The sequence below is a fragment of the Thalassophryne amazonica genome, chromosome 8, assembly GCF_902500255.1.
Source record: "Thalassophryne amazonica chromosome 8, fThaAma1.1, whole genome shotgun sequence".
Lineage (NCBI taxonomy): Eukaryota > Metazoa > Chordata > Actinopteri > Batrachoidiformes > Batrachoididae > Thalassophryne > Thalassophryne amazonica.
Window position 1 is genome coordinate 5761274 of NC_047110.1, and position 26754 is coordinate 5788027.

The window sequence follows — 26754 nt, forward strand, 5'->3', positions numbered from 1 at the left end:
GGGTGGAGAACTAGTTTGTCTGATTATAGTTGTAGAAGTACTGGAGGGGTGGAGAACTAGTTTGTCTGATAGATGTTGTAGAAGTACTGGACGGATGGAGAACTAGTTAGTCTGATTGTAACTGTCGTAGTATTACAAGGGGTGGAGAACTAGTTTGTCTGATTGTAACTGTCGTAGTATTACAAGGGGTGGAGAACTAGTTTGTCTGATTGTAGTTGTAGAAGTACTGGAGGGGTGGAGAACTAGTTTGTCTGATTGTAGTTGTAGACGTACTGGAGGGGTGGAGAACTAGTTTGTCTGATTGTAGTTGTAGAAGTACTGGAGGGGTGGAGAACTAGTTTGTCTGATAGATGTTGTAGAAGTACTGGACGGATGGAGAACTAGTTAGTCTCATTGTAACTGTCGTAGTATTACAAGGGGTGGAGAACTAGTTAGCCTGATTGTAATTGTCGTAGAAGTACAGGAGGGGTGGAGAATTAGTTAGTCTGATTGTAACTGTCGTAGAAGTACTGGAGGCGTGGAGAACTAGTTAGTCCGATTGTAGTTGCTATTGAAGTACTGGAGGGGTGGAGAATTAGTTACTGTCATTGTAACTGTTGTAGACGTACTGGAGGGGTGGAGAACTAGTTAGTCTGATTGTAGTTGTAGAAGTACTGGACTGGTGGAGAACTAGTTAGTCTGATTGTAACTATCGAAGTACTGGAGTGGTGTCGAACTAGTTAGTCTGATTGTAACTGTCGTAGAAGTACTGGAGGGGTGGAGAACTAGTTAGTCTGTAACTGTCGTAGAAGTACTCGAGGCGTGGAGAACTAGTTAGTGTGATTGTAACTGTCGTAGAAGTACTACAGGGGTGGAGAACTATTTAGTCCAATTTTAGTTGTTGAAGTACTGGAGGCGTGGAGAACTAGTTAGTCTGATTATAACTGTCGTAGAAGTACTGGAGGGATGGAGAACTAGTTTGTCTGATTGTAGTTGTAGAAGTACTGGAGGGGTGGAGAACTAGTTTGTCTGATTGGAGATGTTGTAGAAGTACTGGAGGCATGGAGAACAAGTTGTAGAAGTACTGGAGGGGTGGAGAACTAGTTTGTCTGATTGGAGATGTTGTAGAAGTACTGGAGGCATGGAGAACAAGTTAGTCCGATTGTAGTTGTTGTAGAAGTACTGGAGGGGTGGAGAACTAGTTAGTCTGATTGTAACAGTCATAGAAGTACTGGAGGGGTAGAGAACTAGTTAGTCTGATTGTAACTGTCGTAGAAGTACTGGAGGGGTGGAGAACTTGTTAGTCTAATTGTCGTAGAAGTACTGGAGGCGTGGAGAACTAGTTAGTCTGATTGTAGTTGCCGTTGAAGTACTGGAGGGGTGGAGAATTAGTTAGTGTCATTGTAGCTGTTGTAGAAGTACTGGAGGTGTGGAGAACTAGTTTGTCTGATAGATGTAGAAGTACTGGAGGGGTGGAGAACTAGTTAGTCTGATTGTAACTGTCATAGTATTACAAGGGGTGGAGAACTAGTTTGTCTGATTGTAGTTGTAGAAGTACTGGAGGGGTGGAGAACTAGTTAGTCTGATTGTAACTGTCGTAGAAGTACTGGAGGCGTGGAGAACTAGTTAGTCTGATTGTAGTTGCCGTTGAAGTACTGGAGGGGTGGAGAATTAGTTAGTGTCATTGTAGCTGTTGTAGAAGTACTGGAGGTGTGGAGAACTAGTTAGTCTGATTGTAACTGTCATAGAAGTACTGGAGGTGTGGAGAACTAGCTAGTGTGATTGTAACTGTCGTAGAAGTACTAGAGGGGTGGAGAACTATTTAGTCCAATTTTAGTTGTTGAAGTACTGGAGGGGTGGAGAACTATTTAGTCCAATTTTAGTTGTTGAAGTACTGGAGGGGTGGAGAATTAGTTAGTGTCATTGTAACTGTCGTAGAAGTACTGGAGGTGTGGAGAACTAGTTAGTGTGATTGTAACTGTCGTAGAAGTACTAGAGGGGTGGAGAACTATTTAGTCCAATTTTAGTTGTTGAAGTACTGGAGGGGTGGAGAACTATTTAGTCCAATTTTAGTTGTTGAAGTACTGGAGGGGTGGAGAACTAGTTAGTCTGATTATAACTGTCGTAGAAGTACTGGAGGGGTGGAGAACTAGTTTGTCTGATTGGAGATGTTGTAGAAGTACTGGAGGGGTGGAGAACTAGTTAGTCTGATTGTAGCTGTCATAGTATTACAAGGGGTGGAGAACTAGTTTGTCTGATTGTAGTTGTAGAAGTACTGGAGGGGTGGAGAACTAGTTTGTCTGATTATAGTTGTAGAGGTACTGGAGGGGTGGAGAACTAGTTTGTCTGATAGATGTAGAAGTACTGGAGGGGTGGAGAACTAGTTAGTCTGATTGTAACTGTCATAGTATTACAAGGGGTGGAGAACTAGTTTGTCTGATTGTAGTTGTAGAAGTACTGGAGGGGTGGAGAACTAGTTAGTCTGATTGTAACTGTTGTAGAAGTACTGGAGGCGTGGAGAACTAGTTAGTCTGATTGTAGTTGCCGTTGAAGTACTGGAGGGGTGGAGAATTAGTTAGTGTCATTGTAGCTGTTGTAGAAGTACTGGAGGTGTGGAGAACTAGTTAGTCTGATTGTAACTGTCATAGAAGTACTGGAGGTGTGGAGAACTAGCTAGTGTGATTGTAACTGTCGTAGAAGTACTAGAGGGGTGGAGAACTATTTAGTCCAATTTTAGTTGTTGAAGTACTGGAGGGGTGGAGAACTAGTTTGTCTCATTGGAGATGTTGTAGAAGTACTGGAGGGGTGGAGAACTAGTTAGTCTTTAACTGTCATAGTATTACAAGGGATGGAGAACTAGTTTGTCTGATTGTAGTTAAAGTACTGGAGGGGTGGAGAACTAGTTTGTCTGATTATAGTTGTAGAAGTACTGGAGGGGTGGAGAACTAGTTTGTCTGATTATAGTTGTAGAAGTACTGGAGGAGTGGAGAACTAGTTTGTCTGATAGATGTTGTAGAAGTACTGGACGGATGGAGAACTTGTTAGTCTCATTGTAACTGTCGTAGTATTACAAGGGGTGGAGAACTAGTTAGCCTGATTGTAATTGTCGTAGAAGTACTGGAGGGGTAGAGAACTAGTTAGTCTGATTGTAACTGTCGTAGAAGTACTGGAGGCGTGGAGAACTAGTTAGTCCGATTGTAGTTGCTATTGAAGTACTGGAGGGGTGGAGAATTAGTTACTGTCATTGTAACTGTTGTAGATGTACTGGAGGGGTGGAGAACTAGTTAGTCTGATTGTAGTTGTAGAAGTACTGGACGGGTGGAGAACTAGTTAGTCTCATTGTAACTGTCGAAGTACTGGAGTGGTGTCGAACTAGTTAGTCTGATTGTAACTGTCGTAGAAGTACTGGAGGGGTGGAGAACTAGTTAGTCTGTAACTGTCATAGAAGTACTCGAGGCGTGGAGAACTAGTTAGTGTAATTGTAACTGTCGTATAAGTACTACAGGGGTGGAGAACTATTTAGTCCAATTTTAGTTGTTGAAGTACTGGAGGGGTGGAGAACTAGTTAGTCTGATTATAACTGTCGTAGAAGTACTGGAGGGGTGGAGAACTAGTTTGTCTGATTGTAGTTGTAGAAGTACTGGAGGGGTGGAGAACTAGTTTGTCTGATTGGAGATGTTGTAGAAGTACTGGAGGCATGGAGAACACGTTAGTCCGATTGTAGTTGTTGTAGAAGTACTGGAGGGGTGGAGAACTAGTTAGTCTGATTGTAACAGTCATAGAAGTAGTGGAGGGGTAGAGAACTAGTTAGTCTGATTGTAACTGTCATAGAAGTACTGGAGGGGTGGAGAACTAGTTAGTGGAATTGTAACTGTCGTAGAAGTACTGGAGGTGTGGAGAACTAGTTAGTCTGATTGTAACTGTCGTAGAAGTACTGGAGGGGTGGAGAACTAGTTAGTGGAATTGTAACTGTCGTAGAAGTACTGGAGGTGTGGAGAACTAGTTAGTCTGATTGTAACTGTCGTAGAAGTACTGGAGGGGTGGAGAACTAGTTAGTCTGATTGTAACTGTCATAGTATTACAAGGGGTGGAGAACTAGTTTGATTGTAGTTGTAGAAGTACTGGAGGGGTGGAGAACTAATTTGTCTGATTATAGTTGTAGAAGTAATGGAAGGGTGGAGAACTAGTTAGTCTGATTGTAACTGTCGTAATATTACAAGGGGTGGAGAACAAGTTTGTCTGATTGTAGTTGTCATAGAAGTACTGTAGGGGTGGAGAACTAGTTAGCCTGATTGTAATTGTCGTAGAAGTACTGGAGGGGTGGAGAACTAGTTAGTCTGATTGTAACTGTCGTAGAAGTACTGGAGGCGTGGAGAACTAGTTAGCCTGATTGTAATTGTCGTAGAAGTACTGGAGGGGTGGAGAACTAGTTAGTCTGATTGTAACTGTCGTAGAAGTACTGTAGGGGTGGAGAACTAGTTAGCCTGATTGTAATTGTCGTAGAAGTACTGGAGGGGTGGAGAACTAGTTAGTCTGATTGTAACTGTCGTAGAAGTACTGGAGGCGTGGAGAACTAGTTAGTCCGATTGTAGTTGCTATTGAAGTACTGGAGGGGTGGAGAATTAGTTACTGTCATTCTAACTGTTGTAGAGGTACTGGAGGGGTGGAGAACTAGTTAGTCTAATTATAGATGTTGTAGAAGTAGTGGACGGATGGAGAACTAGTTAGTCTGATTGTAACTGTCGTAGTATTACAAGGTGTGGAGAACTAGTTTGTCTGATTGTAGTTGTCATAGAAGTACTGGACGGATGGAGAACTAGTTAGTCTGATTGTAACTGTCGTAGTATTACAAGGGGTGGAGAACTAGTTTGTCTGTTGGTAGATGTTGTAGAAGTACTGGAGGGGTGGACATCTAGTTAGTCTGATTGTAGTTGTCGTAGAAGTACTGGAGTGGTAGAGAACTAGTTTGTCTGATTGTAGTTGTCGTAGAAGTACTGGATGGGTGGACAACTAGTTAGTCTGATTGTAGTTGTTGTAGAAATACTGGAGGTTTGTAGACGGTCGTCAAACAGGTTACGTTTAGCTTTGGTTCTTGTTCGTTAGCTGAGTCGGACCGTTTGGTCTTTCCTTTCCCGTCCTGGCTCGGTCTGGGTCTTGATGTCTTTATCTCGTGTTCATTGTGGTTAAAGCAGACATGTCGAGCAGCACTGTGGCGTGAATGGACTGTGGATGACTCACACACATGACCTTTAACCCTGATCCAAGTCGTTTCTGTCCCGTCAACCCCCAGACGGCCTGAAAATGTCTCAGTCAGGTTTGTTTTTGGAAGGTGTTTGTTGAGCCCCTTTGAGGACTCCTCATATACTCACATCCTTTAGGGTTTGTCAGGAACCAATTATTACTTTCACTTTGTGGTTGCAGCTAAAAGAAACCAGGTTTTATGGGTAAACTGTATCGGTGAGTCTTATTTTGACTTCAGCTGAATGGACAAAAGACGGCGAGCGCTGCTGCTGTGTCATCAGGAAGCAAACCAGCTGTGTTCCACCGAAACAGTTGTGGTGTTTCTGTGTGAGATCCTGACCTGAGCTCCATCTCGCACTCACAGAGGCTCCTGTTCTAACTTTAGTGGGACACATAACGATGTTGTGTATCTTTACGCGTCACAGTCATGAAAACCCCTCAGTGGCTGCTGATTCCTAACAAGCGTCTTTTCAGCTGCTTTTCCACTCAGGCAAACACGGTCATGTGTATTTCTGTGTGTGCATTCAGCTTAAGAACGCACACTTTGAGTGACTGTTTGCTGTGGACAAACTTTCCACACTGCGGCACACACACTTTCTCTGTGTGTGCGTGCGTGCGTGCGTGTGCAGGCTGAGTAAAGCCCTCAGTGGTTTCCAGGCCTGGGGTGAATAAAGGTGCCTTTTGTTTGAGCAGGGGCGGGGTGGGCGGGTGGCGGTGTCCAGTCTGGAACAAGCATGAATGTTCCCTCAGTTCCTTCAGACATCACACTTCCCTGCTTACTTTCACAGCACTGCTCGAAGGGAAAAAGCGCAGGGAGGAGGAAGACCTCAGGGTGTGGTAGGGAGGAGGTGCCAGGGTGGGGGGGCACTGGCATATTGGGGAGGTGAGCGGGAAGCTGGGAGAGGAGGGTGGGGCTTGATTCTAGCCAGTGAGCTTACTGGAATGGTGGTGTTTTATCCTCCTACCCGACTATGTAGTTTTTGGAACGTGTACGAACCGCTGGGCAGCCAGCACACTCAGTTGCCCCTCGCTGCTGCTCCAGAGAGGAGCCAGCCCCTGCCCTCTCCTCCTCCTCCTGCTTGTCCTTGTGCCTTCACATTGGTCTGCTTTGGTCTTGTGAGCGGGGGTGACAGGGTCTTGTCGCCAGAAGACCTCATGGTAGCTTTACGGGCTCTCCTCATCCTTTCCACTGCCGCCTCACTGAGTAAGTTTCACCGGGCCCTTTTCTTGAATCTAGTTTTGACTTTTTGTTCCCTGCTTCTTATTTTGTGGGGTTTGACTGTGGCGCACGCTGAGATCCTGTGTTCCTGACGTGTTTGATCTGTTTCCCATCAGTCTCCTGGCACTGCTGTGGAAAACGACCCTCTGGGCCCGCTGCCTCCTGGATGGGGTAAGTTTGACTCCAACAGTCATCTACTCTAATGTGCCTCAAGTCTGTGCCGTACCTGGCACATGGTGACCAGTGTTTGAATAAAGTGGATGGGTTTCTTGCGTTTGGGCCATTTGCAGTCAGCAACTTGCATTACAGCGAGTCTTGTGTGGGTATTGTCAGCGTCCCCTGCTGATTCACCTTTGCAGAATTGTGATTGTGGTTGTGGTATAAATGTTTTCAGACAGAGTCAGACTTCAAACCTGCAGCAGCATGTTGTCATTGTGTTGTGTGCTGTTGGACCAGGCCTGGCGCGGGTGCCGTGTCACAGCGACTTAATGTCTGTCTTACTGTTTAATGCGTTTTTATCTTTGACTCAGTGTAAAGTAACGCCAGCCTTAGCCGCTAATGTTAGCTTTGCTCTAATTACTCATAATATGTCATTTCATATCCCGATTGTCATATATATCACAATATATTACATATAATAAATTCCTAGTTTATACACTCAAAAGTAAAATGTATTGACTCATATTTGATTATTTTTCTCCTGATATTTACATTGAACTTAATACACAATGACTTTTGAATCTTATGGCTTTTACTGAAGGTTTTTTAAAATATAAGTTCACTTTTCAATATAATTGAATTTTACATTGCCTGTATGCTGTATGACCTGGCTGCTACTGTCTGACAAACTTCATGCAAATCAAATTAAGAATCACATTTTAACTTTTTTTTAATAACACTTTTGAATTTAGCAGCACAGATGTCTGATGTAATGAGGAGGATGTTGAACTAAGCCAATGGATCACAATAACAAGACCATTTCAGGAAGAAAAATCTGCAGAGTAAAAATATATTTTGGAGTTGTGTCCAGATATGTGGTGATAAGAGTCCAAGTCTGTGTGGTAGATGTCAGATTCTGACATCTACTGCTGAAAGCTGTGGCTGCTTTGCAGACATCGACAGCAGGAGTGTGTGTGAGACTTAGAGATCAATGAGAAAAAGTTCTCCTTCCATGACAGTCACATATGTTGCTCCAGAGCAGATGAGACAATACCTTTCTGATAATATTTTAAACTAAAGCGCTCTGTGAGGCTGCAAAAAATAATAAAAGATACTGCAGCGTTCTGGCGAGATGAAAAATTCAAGTCGCTGACTGGTGATCAGTGTTGGCGAATGTACACACCATACTTCAAATGAAGACCAAATTAGTGACCAGTGGCTGAAAGAGGACTGCTGTGCTGGATTTGTCACACAGGGCAATGAGAACGTTTCACAATGGAGCGCAGCACTGAGATATGAACAGAGTATGATGGGAAATGATGGCTGTTTACATATCATTATACAATACATATCATTATCTTCAGCAGTCCTAGTCCTAATCAAGTTGGTTAGTTGGTAGATGGTTAGTTCTCTGGAGTGACTGCAGAGTTCCACTTTGTTCTCACAAACAGAGGTTGTTTTTCCGACACTGAAGTGTTGCTGTAGCTCCGTCCTTTACCCGAGACACCACAAATAACAGATGTTGGGTGAATTGTTGATGGACTCCGCATCATTTTGACAAATGACTAATGTAATGCAGTCCGTGCAGAATGATGTCATCGGCACCCGGCCATAAGGAAATGTCAGGTTGTCTCTCACCAACACTTTCACAGACTTCACCACATAGCTATGTTGTGTTCAAACCCTCACTTGATGCTTTTTCAGCGTGCTGTGGGCGCTTGTATGTAAACCCCAGTGCTTCACATTCTCTCCTGTGGCGCATTCGCTCTCATCTGCGGGTCCTTCCTATTTGTTTCTGATCCGGGACACGACTCGCACAGAGAACCGTAAACATAGAAAGCAAACTGAGAGCTGAAAAAGAACGTGTTTTATGACGTTCAAAGTCCAGCCGGATCCCTGTGGGCGGAGGAGGGAGCAAAGTAAAAAGCACTACTGTTTGTGCTCCTCCACACGCTGGTGTTAATGAGAAAAATATGTCTGAGCGCTGTGGCGGCACGCGGGCCGGGTGCCGAGCAGCTGGAGTCCGCGCACACTGTGGACCTTTGTTCCATGTCCGGCGCTCCTTCAGCCCCGGGTCTTTGTGTGATAACTTTTTCATTTACGCACTCACTTTGAGGTTTTATTCATTTTATTTTAATTAGGTGCATTTGTGTATTTTGGCTTCCATAAAAGGCTGCAGTTTATTGCACCTCCCCTTTATTTGAGATGTAGCCGCAGTGAAATTCCATACCGACCCGCTTCTTTTCTCTCACTGCCGCCATCATTTTTCTCTCAGCCGTCACCGTCAGGTGATTCTTGGTCATTTTCCCACTCAAAGTCAGTGTAAAATTTGTCTGCAGTTTGTAAAATTTCAGTTCATAATTGTTGCTTCTCCTCAAAAGTCTCACCTTTATAACTTCTTCTTTTCTTCCAGAGAAACGTCAGGACAATGGCAGAGTCTACTTCGTCAACCACAACACACGGACCACACAGTGGGACGATCCACGGACCCAAGGGTGAGCCTTCTATTTTTCCTTACTTTCTTTGAAATGCATCTTTTAAAAAGTCAGCTCATCTTATAATCGCTGGCCAGACTTTTACATCTCATACATTAGCAACAGCAGGTGGCGCCAAATGCTCATGAAATTTGTGTAGTGCATTGGGAATGGAGTTTTCCTTTCCGCAGTTGCCCACATGCTTGCCCAGGGAGGTGGGTACGGTGAGACCGTGTGTTTGTGAAGTGCCTTGGGGTGACCTATCCTGTGATTTGGTGCTGTATAACTTAGTGGAATTGAACTGAAACGGGTCCGCCCCTCTAGTTGTTTTTGACTCTTGCTCCTGTTACACAACTGGCAACAACAGGCAGACGTCATGCCAACACTTAAGGTGCAGAGTGGCTGTCCCCTGCATTTTAACACCACAATCATTTATCTCCACAGTTTTATCAAGATCACCACAACCGCCGGTACAGAACCTTCACAAATTACTATTAATTTATTTATTACCATTATTTACAGTCCTTGTGCTCCTGGGAGGGGAGGTGATGGACTAGTGGTTAAGCTGTTGGGCTTCAGACCAGAGGATCCTCGGTTCAAAACCCCAGCCTGGCCGGAAAATCACTCAGGGCCCTTGGGCCACATAATTAATCCCAGACTTGCTCTTGGTGTGTTGCGTGCGCCTTGCATGGCAGCAGCCTGATATCGGTGTGTGAGTGTGTCTGTTTACCATTTCCTGTTCCCATGTCAGAATGAGATCCTCCACTGAATGCTGCAGTTTGTGCCCCCACCCCCACTGGTCCACTGTTCCCAGGGTCTACTGGTCCTAGGGTCAACTGGTTCTAGGGTCAACTGGTTCTAACCTCTATATCATTTAATATTGTGTAAGTTCACAAATAAATGTAATACTTTCAAATAGCCAACAAACAAGATCCAGTTTTGTTCAGTTTACAAAAATAAAACATATTATTCTGTTGGCATACACCATTAATCACCTTTAGTTGTACTGTTGCCTATAAATCTGTTGAATTGAAAATCAACAAATAATGGTAATTCACCATAATAAAGAAAATATTTTTTTTAATTGTCACACTTCTGTAACATTATGTAACTTACTTTAGTACAACATATAGTCTACCATAAATGTAAAACAACTTCCACATGCTCTCCTTAAGACTAGACAAGACACACATCTCGAAAAGCCTGAATAATACTGATGACATACGTACAGTGACAGTGGTGTCTCTGATTTTACTCCTGTTGTGTTCACACACAGAGCCATGTAGAATTATTGTTCCACTGTGTGGCGCTGTCTTTTGTCCACAGAAAAACAGCGTTGCTCCACCAGCCTCCCTCGCCAGCTCCCTGTAGCTTAGCTTAACCATCGGTTTAGCTCAGCTTAGCCAATAACATAAACGGCTAACTGGTCTGCGCCCCAGCTCTCCTGTTAACAGCAGTCACTCGTGTTCTGTCCGACTCCATTATCACAGAAGCGGCTTCCTCAGTGAGACTCGCCAGTGTCCTCATGCAGCAGCTTAGCTTAGCATGGGGCGACGTGGCGGCACAAACCACAGACACAGCCAGTTCCACGCTTTCCAGAGAGGATACAATCAATCAATCAACATTTATTTCTGTAGCTCTTTATAGCAGCCAGATGGTCTCCAAAGTGCTTCACAGTATGCTGTACACTACGCTGACAACTCTCACCCTGCCCGCTCTCACCCTGACTGACCGCTCTCACCCTGCCCGCTCTCACACTGACTGACCGCTCTCACACTGACTGACTGCTCTCACCCTGACTGACCACTCTCACCCTGACTGCTCTCACACTGACTGACCGCTCTCACACTGACTGACCGCTCTCACACTGACTGACTGCTCTCACACTGACTGACCGCTCTCACAATGCCCGCTCTCACACTGACCGCTCTCAGACTGACTGCTCTCACACTGACTGACCGCTCTCACACTGACCACTCTCACAATGCCCGCTCTCACACTGACCGCTCTCAGACTGACTGCTCTCATACTGACTGACCGCTCTCACACTGCCCGCTCTTACACTGATTGCTGTGATGGTGACTGCTCTCAGACTGACTGCTCTCACACTGACTGACCGCTCTCACACTGACCGCTCTCACGCTTCCTGCTCTCACACTGCCCGGTCTCACCCTGACTGCTCTCACACTGACTGACTGCTCTCACACTGACTGACCGCTCTCATCCTGCCCGCTCTCACACTGCCCGCTCTCACCCTGACTGCTCTCACACTGACTGACTGCTCTCACACTGACTGACCGCTCTCACACTGACTGACCGCTGTCACACTGACTGACTGCTCTCACACTGACTGACTGCTCTCACACTGACTGACTGCTCTCACACTGACTGACCGCTCTCACACTGACTGACTGGTCTCACCCTTCCCGCTCTCACACTGACCGCTGTCACACTGACTGACCACTCTCACACTGACTGCTCTCACACTGACCGCTCTGACTGACTGCTCTCACACTGACTGACCGCTCTCACGCTGACTGCTCTAACACTGACCACTCTCACAGTGCCCACTCTTACACTGTTTGCTGTGACGGTGGCCGCTCTCACACTGGCTGACTGCTCTCACACTGACTGCTTTCACACTGACCGCTCTCAGACTGACTGCTCTCACACTGACAGACCGCTCTCATACTGCCCACTCTCACACTGCCCGCTCTCACCCTGACTGCTCTCATACTGACTGACCGCTGTCACACTGACTGAACGCTCTCACACTCACTGCTCTCACACTGACCGCTCTCACACTCCCCGCTCTCACACTGATCGCTGTGATGGTGACCGCTCTCACACTGCCCGCTCTCACCCTGACTGCTCTCACATTGACTGACTGCTCTCACCCTTCCCGCTCTCACACTGCCCGCTCTCACACTGACTGACCACTCTCACACTGACTGACCGCTCTCAGATTGACCGCTCTCACATTGACTGACTGCTCACACTGACTGACTGCTCTCACACTGACCGCTCTCACACTGACTGACCGCTCTCACACTGACTGCTCTCACACTGACAAACCGCTCTCATACTGCCCACTCTCACACTGCCCGCTCTCACCCTGACTGCTCTCACACTGCCCGCTCTCACCCTGACTGCTCTCATACTGACTGACCGCTGTCACACTGACTGAACGCTCTCACACTGACTGCTCTCACACTGACCGCTGTCACACTGCCCTCTCTCACACTGATCGCTGTGATGGTGACCGCTCTCACACTGCCCGCTCTCACCCTGACTGCTCTCACATTGACTGACTGCTCTCACCCTTCCTGCTCTCACACTGCCTGCTCTCACACTGACTGACCGCTCTCACACTGACTGACCGCTCTCAGACTGACCGCTCTCACACTGACCGCTGTCATACTGACTGACCGCTCTCACACTGACTGACCGCTCTCACACTGACTGCTCTCACACTGCCGCTCTCAGACTGACTGCTCTCACACTGACTGCTCACACTGACTGACCGCTCTCAGACTGACTGCTCTCACACTGACTGACCGCTCTCACACTGACCGCTGTCACACTGACTGACCGCTGTCACACTGACCGCTCTCACACTGACCGCTCTCACACTTACCGCTCTTACACTGATTGCTGTGACGGTGACTGCTCTCACCCTGCCCGCTCTCACCCTGACTGCTCTCACACTTACTGACCGCTCTCACACTGACTGACTGCTCTCACCCTGACCGCTCTCACACTGACTGACCGCTCTCACACTGACTGACCGTTCTCACACTGACCGCTCTCACACTGACTGCTCTCACACTGACTGACCACTGTCACACTGACTGACCGCTGTCACACTGACTGCTCTCACACTGACTGACTGCTCTCACACTGACTGATCGCTCTCACACTGACCGCTGTCACACTGACTGACCGCTCTCACACTGACTGACTGCTCTCACACTGACTGACCGCTCTCACACTGATCGCTCTCAACACTGACCGCTCTTACACTGATCGCTGTGACGGTGACCGCTCTCACTCTGACTGCTCTCACACTGACTGCTCTCACCCTGCCCGCTCTCACACTGCCCGCTCTCACCTTGACCGCTCTCACACTGACTGACCGCTGTCACGCTGACTGCTCTCACACTGACTGACCGCTCTCACACTGACCGCTCTCACACTGACTGACCACTCTCACACTGCCCGCTGTCGACTGATCCGGTATGGAAATTCAATTTGTGACCTGCATGATTATTGTGGCTTTTTTATGCTGGATGCCTTTTCTTAAACAACCTAACTTATTTATTCAACCTTGGGAACAGCACTCAGTGTATACTGGCTGTACACTCCATGTGGCTGAGATTTGGCTAAATTTTCGATGAATGCCCTGCGTTCTTCTGCTTTCCTTATTTGTCTGGTCTTGAAACTGGCACTCAGAATGTACTGGTTTTCACACCCCATGTGGCAGAGTTGTATTTGAACTCTGTCCACTTCTGTGTCCAAGAGGGGACAATCCACCCTTTTCTGAGGACCGTGGTCTCAGATGCAGAGGTGCTAATCCTCATCCCAGTCACTTCACAGCCTGTCTCAGACTTGCCCAGTGCACATTTGAGGTCACTGTCTGACCACATCATCCACACAAAGTAGAGATGCAATTCTGCGATCACCAACTGGACACCCTTCAGTCCCTAACTGTGCCTTGAAATCTGTCCATGAAAATCACAAACATGATTAGTGACAAGGAGCAGCGCCCAACACCCACAGGGAACAGGTCTGATGCAGTGACTAGAATGTGGGCACAGCTTCTACTTCGGTCATATAGAGACCAGATCGTGTGTTGCAGTGGTCCCGGTGCCCCATTATCAAGCAGCACCCACCACAGGACACAGGGCCTTTTCCAAGTCCACAAAACACATGTGGACTGGTTGGATATACTCAGCTCCCTGTAATGTCCATGTGAGGGTAAAGAGCTGGTTCACCATTCCACAACCAGGAGCACGCTTTACTTCTCCTGAATCTGAGGTTCGACAGTTCAACGAGTCAATGGTTGGTTTAAGTCTCGTCTTGAGCACCCTGGCATAGTGTGATTCCTCTATAATTGGAACATACTCTCATTCCCGTTCTTTTAAAGATGGGAGCCACCACATCAGTTTGCCAAACCAGACATACTGCAAGACTTCCATGAAACATTGGATAGGCGTGTCAGCCATGACAGCCCAACAATATCCAGAGACTTCAACATCTCAGGGCAAATCTCATCTGCTCCAGAGTTTTTTTTTACTACCTCGGTGACGTCGACCAGGCAGATGGCATCAGATCTGTCTGAGCCTTCCATCCCTGCCTCATCTAAGTGTGACGGAGGCCAGCAGCAGTCACTCCCCAACACCAAAAGACACTCTGGCCACAGACACCAGGGCCCATGGGCTTTAGCCTCCGGGTTAGAGCACCTGCCTCCCATGCCAGAGATCCCGAGATTGCATCCTGTGGTGGTGCAACAGAGTGGAGAGTACAACATACACAACACAGACATTCTAGAAGAAGGGAATGTCTGGAGGGCTGAAGAGATCTTCAAAGTGTTCCTGTTACCTCCTTCTTTGGTCATGCATGGGAAAAGGAAAAGGTTATATCCATTCCACACAGGTCCCCGTTTCTCACCCATAGGTTTGATGACTTTACCCCTCAAAGGTGAATGCAGAAATCTTGTCAGTACCGGTCTCAGGGACAATCATCAGGTGTGGGAGAGCTGTGTGCTTTTTCATATTGGAACTTATCAGGGTCTAATCCAAGACCATCTGACAGGATCTCGATGCATGCTGTTATTTTGTCCCTTTTAGTGCTTTCTTTCAAGTCGATCAGTCTAATGTTACTGCAGTGACTTCTGTTTTCCTAATCTTGCACGTGGCTCCACAGTGTGTGTGCAGTTGTGGTTGGAGCTTTACACCCACTCATCATGGGCATTAATGTTATAGCAATTTGGGGCTTTTAATGATGTCTTTGAACTGTTCTTTTGCCAGGGTGGAATGATTGTACAGTAAACATCATTAATGACCACACACTCAAATATATACAAACACCCCAACTAATATTTGGTTAAATTTCCCTTAGCAAGCTGCACCTTGACCAGCTGCTTTTGGTAGCTATCAGCAAGCTTCTGGCATAATGGGGACTGGATAACTGACCACTCTTCTTGACAGAATTGGCAGAGTTCATTTATATTGGTTTGCTTTCCTGGCATGGACCTGGCCTTTATGCTCAGTCCACAAATTTTCAATTGGGTTAAGGCTGGGGCTTTGGGAAGGCCATTCCAGAAACTTAATGTTGGCCTGTTTTATCCAAGCTACAACCAGTTTTGATGTATTTTTGGATTATTGTCCTGTCCTAACCAACAGCCAAGTTTCAACCATCTAGCTGTTGATTTGAGGTGACGTCGAAGAATTTGGAGGTAGTCCCACCTTCTTCATCCACTTTGTGCAATGCACCAGTATCACTGGTAGCAAAACAGCCCCAGAGCATGAGGCTACCACCACCATGCTTGACAGAGTTCTTCAGTTTGAATACCTCACCTTTACTCCTCCAAACACACCTCTTGTCATTGTGGACAAATAGCTCAATCTGTGTCTTGTCTGACTATAGAACTTTTCTCCAGAAGCCATTTGGGCTTGTCCATGTGGGCAGCTGCAAACTTCAGTTTAATTTGGAGGTGTTGATTCTGGAGCAGGGCCTTCTTTCTTGGTCGGCACCGTCTCAGTCCATAACAGTGTAAAACTTACTTTACTGTGGACAGTGACGCTGGTGTTCCAGCACTTTTCAGTTCATGGCAGGCCTGAGCCTTGGTGGTTCCTGGATTGTTCCTGAATATGTGAAGCAATTTCCTCTCATCTGAGGGTGAATGTTTGGGTCTTCTTCCAGAACTTGTCAAATTGGTGGCACATCTGAGTAACTTCCTCTTACGTATAATTGTTTGAACTGATGATCCTGGAATCTGGGTTCAAGAGACCTTCCCAACTTGTGTAAATCTACAGTTCTCTCTCTTAGATCTTCATTGAGATCCTTGGACTTCCCCATTGCTCTCAGTATTGGTCAGTCTAATGAGTGCTGTGAAACATGGCCTTTTTATGCTGGCAAAGAGAAACTACCAGTTGCAGTCAATCATAATCACTAACGAGGAGATAATTAGCCTTGGCCTCGTCACATTAAAAGACATTGTAGATCCTTCAGCACCACCTATTCAAAGACTTAAACTTTGTCCCTTTCCTCACAAATTTTCCATCTTCGTTGGCTTCTGAGGCTTTTGATCCATACGTGAGCTGGAAGTATTTTTTCCAGACAGCAGGTAACTTTGCTGGAACCAGGCTGACTCTGTTTCCCTGTTTCAGGATGATAAAGGAGCACCCCCTGCCCCCTGGCTGGGAGATGAAGTACACCGCAGAGGGAGTCCGCTACTTTGTGGACCATAACTCACGCACCACCAGCTTTAAAGACCCCCGACCCGGGTTTGAGTCAGGGTAAATATTCACTCAGCCTCACCGCCATGACTTGGTATATTAAAACTGCACACTGTTGAAACTGAACTAATTCAGACTTGTAAATTATTCCTGAAAATGAAACACATTGACATTCAACAGCGCCTTCATATTTAGTATCCTGCATATAAACACACCATCCTTTTAACAGTTTGGTCTTCCTCTTTATCAACCTTTCGGTTGCCTTTATTTTACACTGCATGCAGAAATAGATCTCACTCAACAGGTGTTAGTCCCTTCAGCTGCTCCTTTGATTTCACCCCAGATGATTTGGCACAAGTTTTAGCCGGATGCCCTTCCTGACGCAACTCCACATTACATGGAGAAATGTGGTGGGGGTTTGAACCGGGAACCTTCCACACTGAAACCAAATGCTCTACCCACTTACCTGAACAGGTACTAAGTTTTTGTACTCATGCACATGCACGCCTTGCCCAGATGGACGTCTGCAAGCAGGTTCCATGATATTGGCACAGTTTGCACAGGTGTGATGTTCAGGCTAACCCCGGTGGTGTAGGGCTGAGCGCTGCTCGTAGCAGTGAGTGTTTACTGCAGAGGAAGCGTGATGGTTTGGACATGAAACCGCAGGCGGGTTTTTTTAAGGCCAGCGTCTGAATGTTTTCTACATCAGATCGGGCACGAGTGCTTGCAGCCAGCTGTGGTTCTGGATCCCAAAACCTTCTGTGCCTGGCAGTTTGTCAAACCCACACTCAAGATATTGGAGCGCATGTTTTTCTCTCTCTCTCTCTCTCTCTCTCTCTCTCTCTCTCTCTCTCTCTCTCTCTCTCTCTCTCTCTCTCTCTCTCTCTCTCTTTTTCCTTCCATTATCATCCCTCTTCACGTGTCTGTGGGCCAGCCCCTCTCATGCTGATGAGGGGCACAGCTGCATGTCCGTAAACACCGTCAGTCAGCCAGCTTTGTACCTGTGGCTCCTCCTCGTAAAGGTTGTCATGCTGAGCAGCTCACCACTTCACACTGCAGCACCAAAAAAAACACTTGTGAGCTGGAGGTTGCTGTCTTTGTCAGAGGTGGGTTTAGAACAGAGTCAGGAAATGTTCCTGCTTTGGACTGAGGACCGAATGTGAACAAACTCATGGAACGGAATAAAAACACTGATTACATTGACATTTTTCCCATCAGTACTTCAGAACATTCCAAGGTTAGACTGAAGAGATGGATAAATCCTGCACTGACCCACACAGCTGATGTCATTATTAGATCATATGATCAGCCAGGTTTCACTTCCATTTCTCCCTGACTGTTCATTCGTTCAGTGGTTCACTCCTTCACTGGTTCTCTGAAAGGTCACTCATTCAGTGGCTCACTTCTTCACTGGTTCTCTGAAGGTTCACTCCTTCAGTGGCTCACTCCTTCACCAGTTCTCTGAAAGTTCACTCCTTCAGTGGCTCACTCCTTCACGGGTTTTCTGAAAGTTCACTCTTCAGGGGCTTACTTCTTCACTGGTTCTTTGTGATGGTTCACTCATTCAAAGCTCACTCCTTCACTGGTTCACGGGTTCTCTGAAAGTTCACTCCTTCAGTGACTCACTCCTTCACCGGTTCTCTGAAAGTTCACTCTTTCAGTGGCTCACTCCTTCACGGGTTCTCTGAAAGTTCACTCTTCAGGGGCTCACTCCTTCACTGGTTCTCTGTGATGGTTCACTCATTCAGAGCTCACTCCTTCACTGGTTGTCTGAAAGTTCACTCCTTCAGTGGCTCACTCCTTCACTGGTTCTCCTTCACTAGTTTTCTCAAAAAGTTGACTCGTTGGGTGGCTCACTCCACTGGTTCTCTGTCATGGTTCACATCTTCAGCAGCTCACTCCTTTAGTGGTTTGCTCTGACTATTCACTCATTCAGCGCTCACTCCTTCACTGGTTTGCTCTGACTGTTCACTCGTTCAGTGGCTCACTCCTTCACTAGTTCTCTCTGAAAGTTCACTCGTTCAGTGGCTCACTCCTTCACTTGTTCGCTCTGACCATACACTCATTCAGCACTCAATCCTTCACTGGTTTGCTCTGAAAGTTCACTCGTTCAGTGGTTCACTGGTTCACTTTGAATGTTCACTCATTCAGTGGCTCACTCTTTCATTGGTTTGCTCTGACCATTCACTCATGGTCTAGTGGTTAAGCATTTGGCTTGAGACCAGAAGATTCTCAGTTCAAATTCCAGCCTGACTGAAAAATTACGAAGGGCCCTTGGGCAAGGTCCTTAATCCCCTAGTTGCTCCCAGTGTGTAGTGAGCACCTTGTATGGCAGCACCCTGACATTGGTGTGAAAGTGAGGCATTATTGTAAAGCGCTTTGAGCGTCTGATGCAGATGGAAAAGTGCAGTCCATTTACCATTTGTTCAGTGGCTCACTCCATCACTGGTTCTCTCTGACGATTCACTTGCTCAGTGGCTCACTCCTTCACTGGCTCTCTCCTTGAGTGAATGGAGACAGATGCATGTCACATGCAGGTGACGTTGTGATACCGATTACTAATTAGCTAGGTAAGCTAAAATCTGTCAGGTTGTGTTGCTTGCCTTCTTACTTCTTGAGTGAAGCAGCGAGTCTCTTAGAATACCGGACACTAATGGACAGAAGACTTGTTGTTCTTCTTTGGTGGTTTGTGTAATCACAGGTTGTACGGTATTTGCTTGATTAGTACCAGGCACGTCTGCTCAGGGTCAGGCCAGCAGTCGTCATGATGTCATGAAGTCACTCCTGCAAACTTCATTGCTGTCATAATGCTGCTTTCAAATGTTGACCAGAGAAAACCTGTCGTGTGCAGCAGCAGCCACAGTAATTTTCACAGTACCTGTGCAGTGTCAATTACACAAATAATTACAGTCAAGGAGAAACTGAAACAATGTTACAGTAGACCTGGAATCTCTGACTTTGATTGGTTTTCAAAGAAACACTGTTGTAGTGGAACCTAGGCTAAGAAAAGGGCCTGGTTCATGAAAGCAACAGTATGGTTTCATGTCAAGAAAGACCACGACAGTTGCAATGTTTGTTTTAGTGCTGATAGAGAAGTAGAGAGAAGACCAGAAGGAGTGGCATCAAAGTATGTGAGGGTGGTGTAGGATATGTACAAGGACAGTGTGACAGCAGTGAGATGATGCTGGGGGTGGGATTAGATCAAGGATATCAAGGATCAGCTCTGAGCACTTTCCTGTTGGCAGCCATAATGGACAGGTTGACAGAGGAGATCATACAGGGATCTCCATGGGCCACTAAGGTTGCAGATGGCATTGTGATCTGTAATGAAAGTAGAGAGCAGGTTGAGTCTAGTCCTGCTGGTCGTCGATATATACAGTGAGGAAATATTTGAACACCCTGCGATTTTGCAAGTTCTCCCACTTAGAAATCATGGAGGGGTCTGAAATTTTCATCTTAGGTGCATGTCCACTGTGAGAGACATAATCTAAAAAAAAAATAAAATCTGGAAATCACAATGTATGGTTTTTTTAAATAATTTGTTTGTATGTTACTGCTGCAAATAAGTATTTGAACACCTGTGAAAATCAATGTTAATATTTGGTACAGTAGCCTTTGTTTGCAGTTACAGAGGTCAAACGTTTCCTGTACTATTTCACCAGGTTTGCACACACTGCAGCAAGGATTTTGGTCCACTCCGCCACACAGATCTTCTCTAGATCTTTCAGGTTACTGGGCTGTCGCTGAGAAACAGAGTTTGAGCTCCCTCCAAAGATTTTCTTTTGGGTTTAGGTCTGGAGACTGTCTAGGCCACTCCAGAATCTTGATATGCTTCTTACGGAGCCACTCCTTGGTTATCCTGGCTGAGTGCTTCGGGTCATTGTCATGTTGGAAGACCCATCCACGACCCATCTTCAGTGCTCTAACTGAGGGAAGGAGGTTGTTCCCCAAAATCTCTCAATACATGACCCCAGTCATCCTCTCCTTAACACAGTGCAGTCGTCCTGTCCCATGTGCAGAAAAACACCCCTAAAGCATGATGCTTCCACCCCCATGCTTCACAGTAGGGACGGTGTTTTTGGGATGGTACTCAGCATTCTTCTTCCTCCAAACACGGCGAGTGGAATTAAGACCAAAAAGTTCTATTTTGGTCTCATCTGACCACATAACTTTCTCCCATGACTCCTCTGGATCATCCAAATGGTCATGGGCAAACTTAAGACGGGCCTGGACGTGTGCTTATTTAAGCAGGGGAACCTTCCGTGCCATGCATGATTTTAACCCATGACGTCTTAGTGTATTACCCACAGTAACTTTGGAAACAGTGGTGCCAGCTCTCTTCAGGTCATTGACCAGCTCCTCCCATGCAGTTCTGGGCTGATTCCTCACCTTTCTTAGGCTCATTGATACACCATGAGGTGGGATCTTGCATGGAGCCCCAGTCTGAGGGAGATTGACAGTCATGTTTAGCTTCTTCCATTTTCTAATAATTGCTCCAACAGTTGATCTTTTTTCACCAAGCTGCACGTAGCCCTTTCCAGCCTTGTGGAGGTCCACAGTTTTGTCTCTGGTGTCTTTGGACAGCTCTTTGGTCTTAGCCATGTTAGTAGTTGGAGTCTTACTGATTGTGTGGGGTGGACAGGTGTCTTTATGCAGCTAGCCACCTCAAATAGGTGCTTCTAATTTGGAATAATAAGTGGAGTGGAGGTGGACTTTGTAGAATTGGACTAACGGGTCTTTGAGGGCCAGAATTTCTGCTGATTGGCAGGTGTTGAAATACTTATTTGCAGCAGTAACATGCAAATAAGTTATTAAAAAAATCATACATTGTGATTTCCGGATTTTTATTTTTATTTTTTAATTAATTATTTATTTATTTATTTATTTTGGATCCACAGAGCTGGTGTAATAACCAGCGAACGGCAAGGACTAGCGGAACCCCGATCCTCATGTTTTGCATTGCTTAGACAAGTCTCTTCCCCAAAATAGAGGGGTTGTCCAACCACGTGCATCAGAACAAAGAAAGCAGTTGAATCATGGCAGCAACTGCACATACTGTTGTCGATGAAGACAGCATACTTGACAACGGCGAACCAGAGAATAAGGAATTATTCAAGGACATCTTTGGGACAGAGGATTCCAATGATGGATTCCTGTGTTTCGGGTCAGATGATGACAAACTGGAGCCTACAGAACTCAAAGATCTAAACTGGACAAAAAAGTCTGCAGTTCACGGGGGATCCTACCAGAGAAGAGGTGCTGGAGACGAGGACACCGGTTATCCAGTTTTTGTTTTGGATCATCTGATCCCAAAACCCCATTGGCCCTATTCAGGGCCGCAAAATCCGCAACAGAATTGCAAAGTCCTTGCAGATTATATACTCCTTTGATTAATGACATCACTCATAATTCAGGATAGTATTTTCAAAAGGGTAAGTCATATTTTTTATATATACATGACATGACAGGGGGGATGAGACTGACTACAGAGACGAGGTCAATCGACTGACAGCGTGGTGTTCAGCTAACAGCCTGCCGCGTTACACCACAAAAACAAAAGAAATAATCCTGGACTTCAGGAAGAACAGGGCTGACCCACCCCCACTCTACATCCAAGGGGACTGTGTGGAAAGGATCAGCTCCATCAGGTTCCTGGGAGTGAAGCTCTCTGACAGCCTCTCCTGGACTGCCAACACCACAGCGGTGGTGAAGAAAGCCCAGCAATGACTCCACTTCCTGAGGCAGGAGAAACAATCTGGAGGAGAAGCTGCTGGTGTTGTTCTACAGAGCCACCATTGAGAGCATCCTGACGTACTGCATCACAGCGTGGTACGGGGGGTGATCAGCAGCAGACAGGAGAGCGCTGCAGAGGGTGATCAAAATGGCCCAGGGGATCACTGACTGATCTCTGCCCAGCCTGGAGGACATTGCCAGCTCTCGCTACCTCAGCAGAGCTGCCAGCATCAGCAAAGACACATCCCACCCCAGCAACCACCTGTTTGACAGGTGGTTGCTGGGGTGGGGACTCAGGGGCAGACTCAGGGACAGCAGACTCAGGGACTCAGGGGCAGACTCAGGGACAGCTTTCTCCCCAGAGTGATCACTGCACTGAACAATAACAAATCACTCTAATCCGCACCTTTCAAGTTTCTTGTGCAATATCTGTAAACCATGTGCAATATTCCCGTGCAATATGATTCCACAGTTGTATATAATTCTCGTTTTACATTGTACTTGGTCCACATTTTATTTTATTTTACCTTATGTTTATATTAGTTGTACATATACTCTGAATAATTCACCATTAAATTTCACTATCTTTTATTTGGCTAAAAATTACTCGCACCACGGAAAGCACCTTTTTGGAGTTGCACTCAAATCTCGTCGCAGTGCAAATTACAATGACAATAAATGCAATTCTGATTCTGATTCTCTGATTCTCAGTTCTCCCATTTCACCATATCAGCATAATTGTTGAATAAGAGTATAGGTAAAGATCACTATTGCATTCTACATTTTTTATTCTCCGGGCACTATGACTTTCATATGGGTATTGTGTCTTACAGTGGGGGGATTTGGCTGTTTTCACTGCACATGATGTTTCATTTTGCCATAATGCAGCCTGGCACACAGGCAGGCTGCGGATGCTTAACGTGCTGGCATGGGGAAAGGGGCCAACTGCTAAACACAGTGGCAGGACTAGGGCTGAGACAAGCCTGGAGAGGTGGAGATACGCTCTGGAGAGAAGGGGAATGAAAGTCACTCAGAGCAAGACTGAGTACATCTGCATGACTCAGGGGGAGCCCGGTTAGGGTTAGGGTTTGGGTTAGGGTTAGAAGACCGTAACAGGTCGGTTTAACATAAAAAGGTAAATATTACTCAAAGACATATACTCTTTGGGGTTTTAGCGGGGAAAAATTAAGATAAAGCGAAATAAAACAAAGAACCAACGAAGCAGCAGATCGAAGATCGAAGCACTGCTTCACTGGTTCAAGGTTCAAAGCGGAGCTGCGTTGCAGAAACAGTTGATTACAGACCAGCTGCAGGTCTGTAATCAATGTAGAGAAATTATCATTTTCCTGACAAACCCCCAAAAACAACAGCCACTCTGAAGGACCGATAAGGGAATTGTTAAGCAAAAAGCCTATTGATGTTGATGGATTGATTCAGATTCAATTTTTTATTATTATACCCTTGGGTAAAATTAGTTTACAGTGAGTGAGTCATCTCGTTTGATAAACACAGAACAAGACAAAGCAACAACAGTGCTAAAAAGCTAAAAGAACCACAAGGATGGCCCCAAAGTAGAATAAAAGCAAGATGAGTTAAAACATCAGTAGATAAAAAGTCTAAAAACGTATCATACTGAACCAAAAGGATAAAACTAACTAAATAAATAAAAATAAAAATGTGCTGTTCATAAAAACAAGGTAAAAAAGACTATACAAAAAATAAATACAAAAGTTATATTAAGTTTATGGTTTATATTAAGAAACTGAAACAATGTTACAGTAGACCTGGAATCTCTGACTTTGATTGGTTTTCAAAGAAACACTGTTGTAGTGGAACCTAGGCTAAGAAAAGGGCCTGGTTCATGAAAGCAACAGTATGGTTTCATGTCAAGAAAGACCACGACAGTTGCAATGTTTGTTTTAGTGCTGATAGAGAAGTAGAGAGAAGACCAGAAGGAGTGGCATCAAAGTATGTGAGGGTGGTGTAGGATATGTACAAGGACAGTGTGACAGCAGTGAGATGATGCTGGGGGTGGGATTAGATCAAGGATATCAAGGATCAGCTCTGAGCACTTTCCTGTTGGCAGCCATAATGGACAGGTTGACAGAGGAGATCATACAGGGATCTCCATGGGCCACTAAGGTTGCAGATGGCATTGTGATCTGTAATGAAAGTAGAGAGCAGGTTGAGTCTAGTCCTGCTGGTCGTCGATATATACAGTGAGGAAATATTTGAACACCCTGCGATTTTGCAAGTTCTCCCACTTAGAAATCATGGAGGGGTCTGAAATTTTCATCTTAGGTGCATGTCCACTGTGAGAGACATAATCTAAAAAAAAAATAAAATCTGGAAATCACAATGTATGGTTTTTTAAATAATTTGTTTGTATGTTACTGCTGCAAATAAGTATTTGAACACCTGTGAAAATCAATGTTAATATTTGGTACAGTAGCCTTTGTTTGCAGTTACAGAGGTCAAACGTTTCCTGTACTATTTCACCAGGTTTGCACACACTGCAGCAAGGATTTTGGTCCACTCCGCCACACAGATCTTCTCTAGATCTTTCAGGTTACTGGGCTGTCGCTGAGAAACAGAGTTTGAGCTCCCTCCAAAGATTTTCTTTTGGGTTTAGGTCTGGAGACTGTCTAGGCCACTCCAGAATCTTGATATGCTTCTTACGGAGCCACTCCTTGGTTATCCTGGCTGAGTGCTTCGGGTCATTGTCATGTTGGAAGACCCATCCACGACCCATCTTCAGTGCTCTAACTGAGGGAAGGAGGTTGTTCCCCAAAATCTCTCAATACATGACCCCAGTCATCCTCTCCTTAACACAGTGCAGTCGTCCTGTCCCATGTGCAGAAAAACACCCCTAAAGCATGATGCTTCCACCCCCATGCTTCACAGTAGGGACGGTGTTTTTGGGATGGTACTCAGCATTCTTCTTCCTCCAAACACGGCGAGTGGAATTAAGACCAAAAAGTTCTATTTTGGTCTCATCTGACCACATAACTTTCTCCCATGACTCCTCTGGATCATCCAAATGGTCATGGGCAAACTTAAGACGGGCCTGGACGTGTGCTTATTTAAGCAGGGGAACCTTCCGTGCCATGCATGATTTTAACCCATGACGTCTTAGTGTATTACCCACAGTAACTTTGGAAACAGTGGTGCCAGCTCTCTTCAGGTCATTGACCAGCTCCTCCCATGCAGTTCTGGGCTGATTCCTCACCTTTCTTAGGCTCATTGATACACCATGAGGTGGGATCTTGCATGGAGCCCCAGTCTGAGGGAGATTGACAGTCATGTTTAGCTTCTTCCATTTTCTAATAATTGCTCCAACAGTTGATCTTTTTTCACCAAGCTGCACGTAGCCCTTTCCAGCCTTGTGGAGGTCCACAATTTTGTCTCTGGTGTCTTTGGACAGCTCTTTGGTCTTAGCCATGTTAGTAGTTGGAGTCTTACTGATTGTGTGGGGTGGACAGGTGTCTTTATGCAGCTAACCACCTCAAATAGGTGCTTCTAATTTGGAATAATAAGTGGAGTGGAGGTGGACTTTGTAGAATTGGACTAACGGGTCTTTGAGGGCCAGAATTTCTGCTGATTGGCAGGTGTTGAAATACTTATTTGCAGCAGTAACATGCAAATAAGTTATTAAAAAAATCATACATTGTGATTTCCGGATTTTTATTTTTTAATTAATTATTTATTTATTTATTTATTTTGGATCCACAGAGCTGGTGTAATAACCAGCGAACGGCAAGGACTAGCGGAACCCCGATCCTCATGTTTTGCATTGCTTAGACAAGTCTCTTCCCCAAAATAGAGGGGTTGTCCAACCACGTGCATCAGAACAAAGAAAGCAGTTGAATCATGGCAGCAACTGCACATACTGTTGTCGATGAAGACAGCATACTTGACAACGGCGAACCAGAGAATAAGGAATTATTCAAGGACATCTTTGGGACAGAGGATTCCAATGATGGATTCCTGTGTTTCGGGTCAGATGATGACAAACTGGAGCCTACAGAACTCAAAGATCTAAACTGGACAAAAAAGTCTGCAGTTCACGGGGGATCCTACCAGAGAAGAGGTGCTGGAGACGAGGACACCGGTTATCCAGTTTTTGTTTTGGATCATCTGATCCCAAAACCCCATTGGCCCTATTCAGGGCCGCAAAATCCGCAACAGAATTGCAAAGTCCTTGCAGATTATATACTCCTTTGATTAATGACATCACTCATAATTCAGGATAGTATTTTCAAAAGGGTAAGTCATATTTTTTATATATACATGACATGACAGGGGGGATGAGACTGACTACAGAGACGAGGTCAATCGACTGACAGCGTGGTGTTCAGCTAACAGCCTGCCGCGTTACACCACAAAAACAAAAGAAATAATCCTGGACTTCAGGAAGAACAGGGCTGACCCACCCCCACTCTACATCCAAGGGGACTGTGTGGAAAGGATCAGCTCCATCAGGTTCCTG

At 45.7% G+C, this 26754-nt stretch overlaps 1 protein-coding gene across 3 annotated transcripts in view; it reads left to right on the forward strand.

The window, feature by feature from the left end:
* Window positions 1-26754, forward strand: part of wwp2 (WW domain containing E3 ubiquitin protein ligase 2) — a 236231-nt gene that overhangs the window by 156979 nt on the left and 52498 nt on the right. For 2 of the 3 annotated variants that reach the window (XM_034175700.1, XM_034175701.1), the window contains exons 11-13: window positions 6556-6610; window positions 9012-9093; window positions 16464-16592. In XM_034175700.1, coding sequence (XP_034031591.1) covers window positions 6556-6610; window positions 9012-9093; window positions 16464-16592 — 266 coding nt within the window. The remainder of the gene's footprint in view (window positions 1-6555; window positions 6611-9011; window positions 9094-16463; window positions 16593-26754) is intronic. The other variant, XM_034175703.1, reaches the window with a different exon arrangement.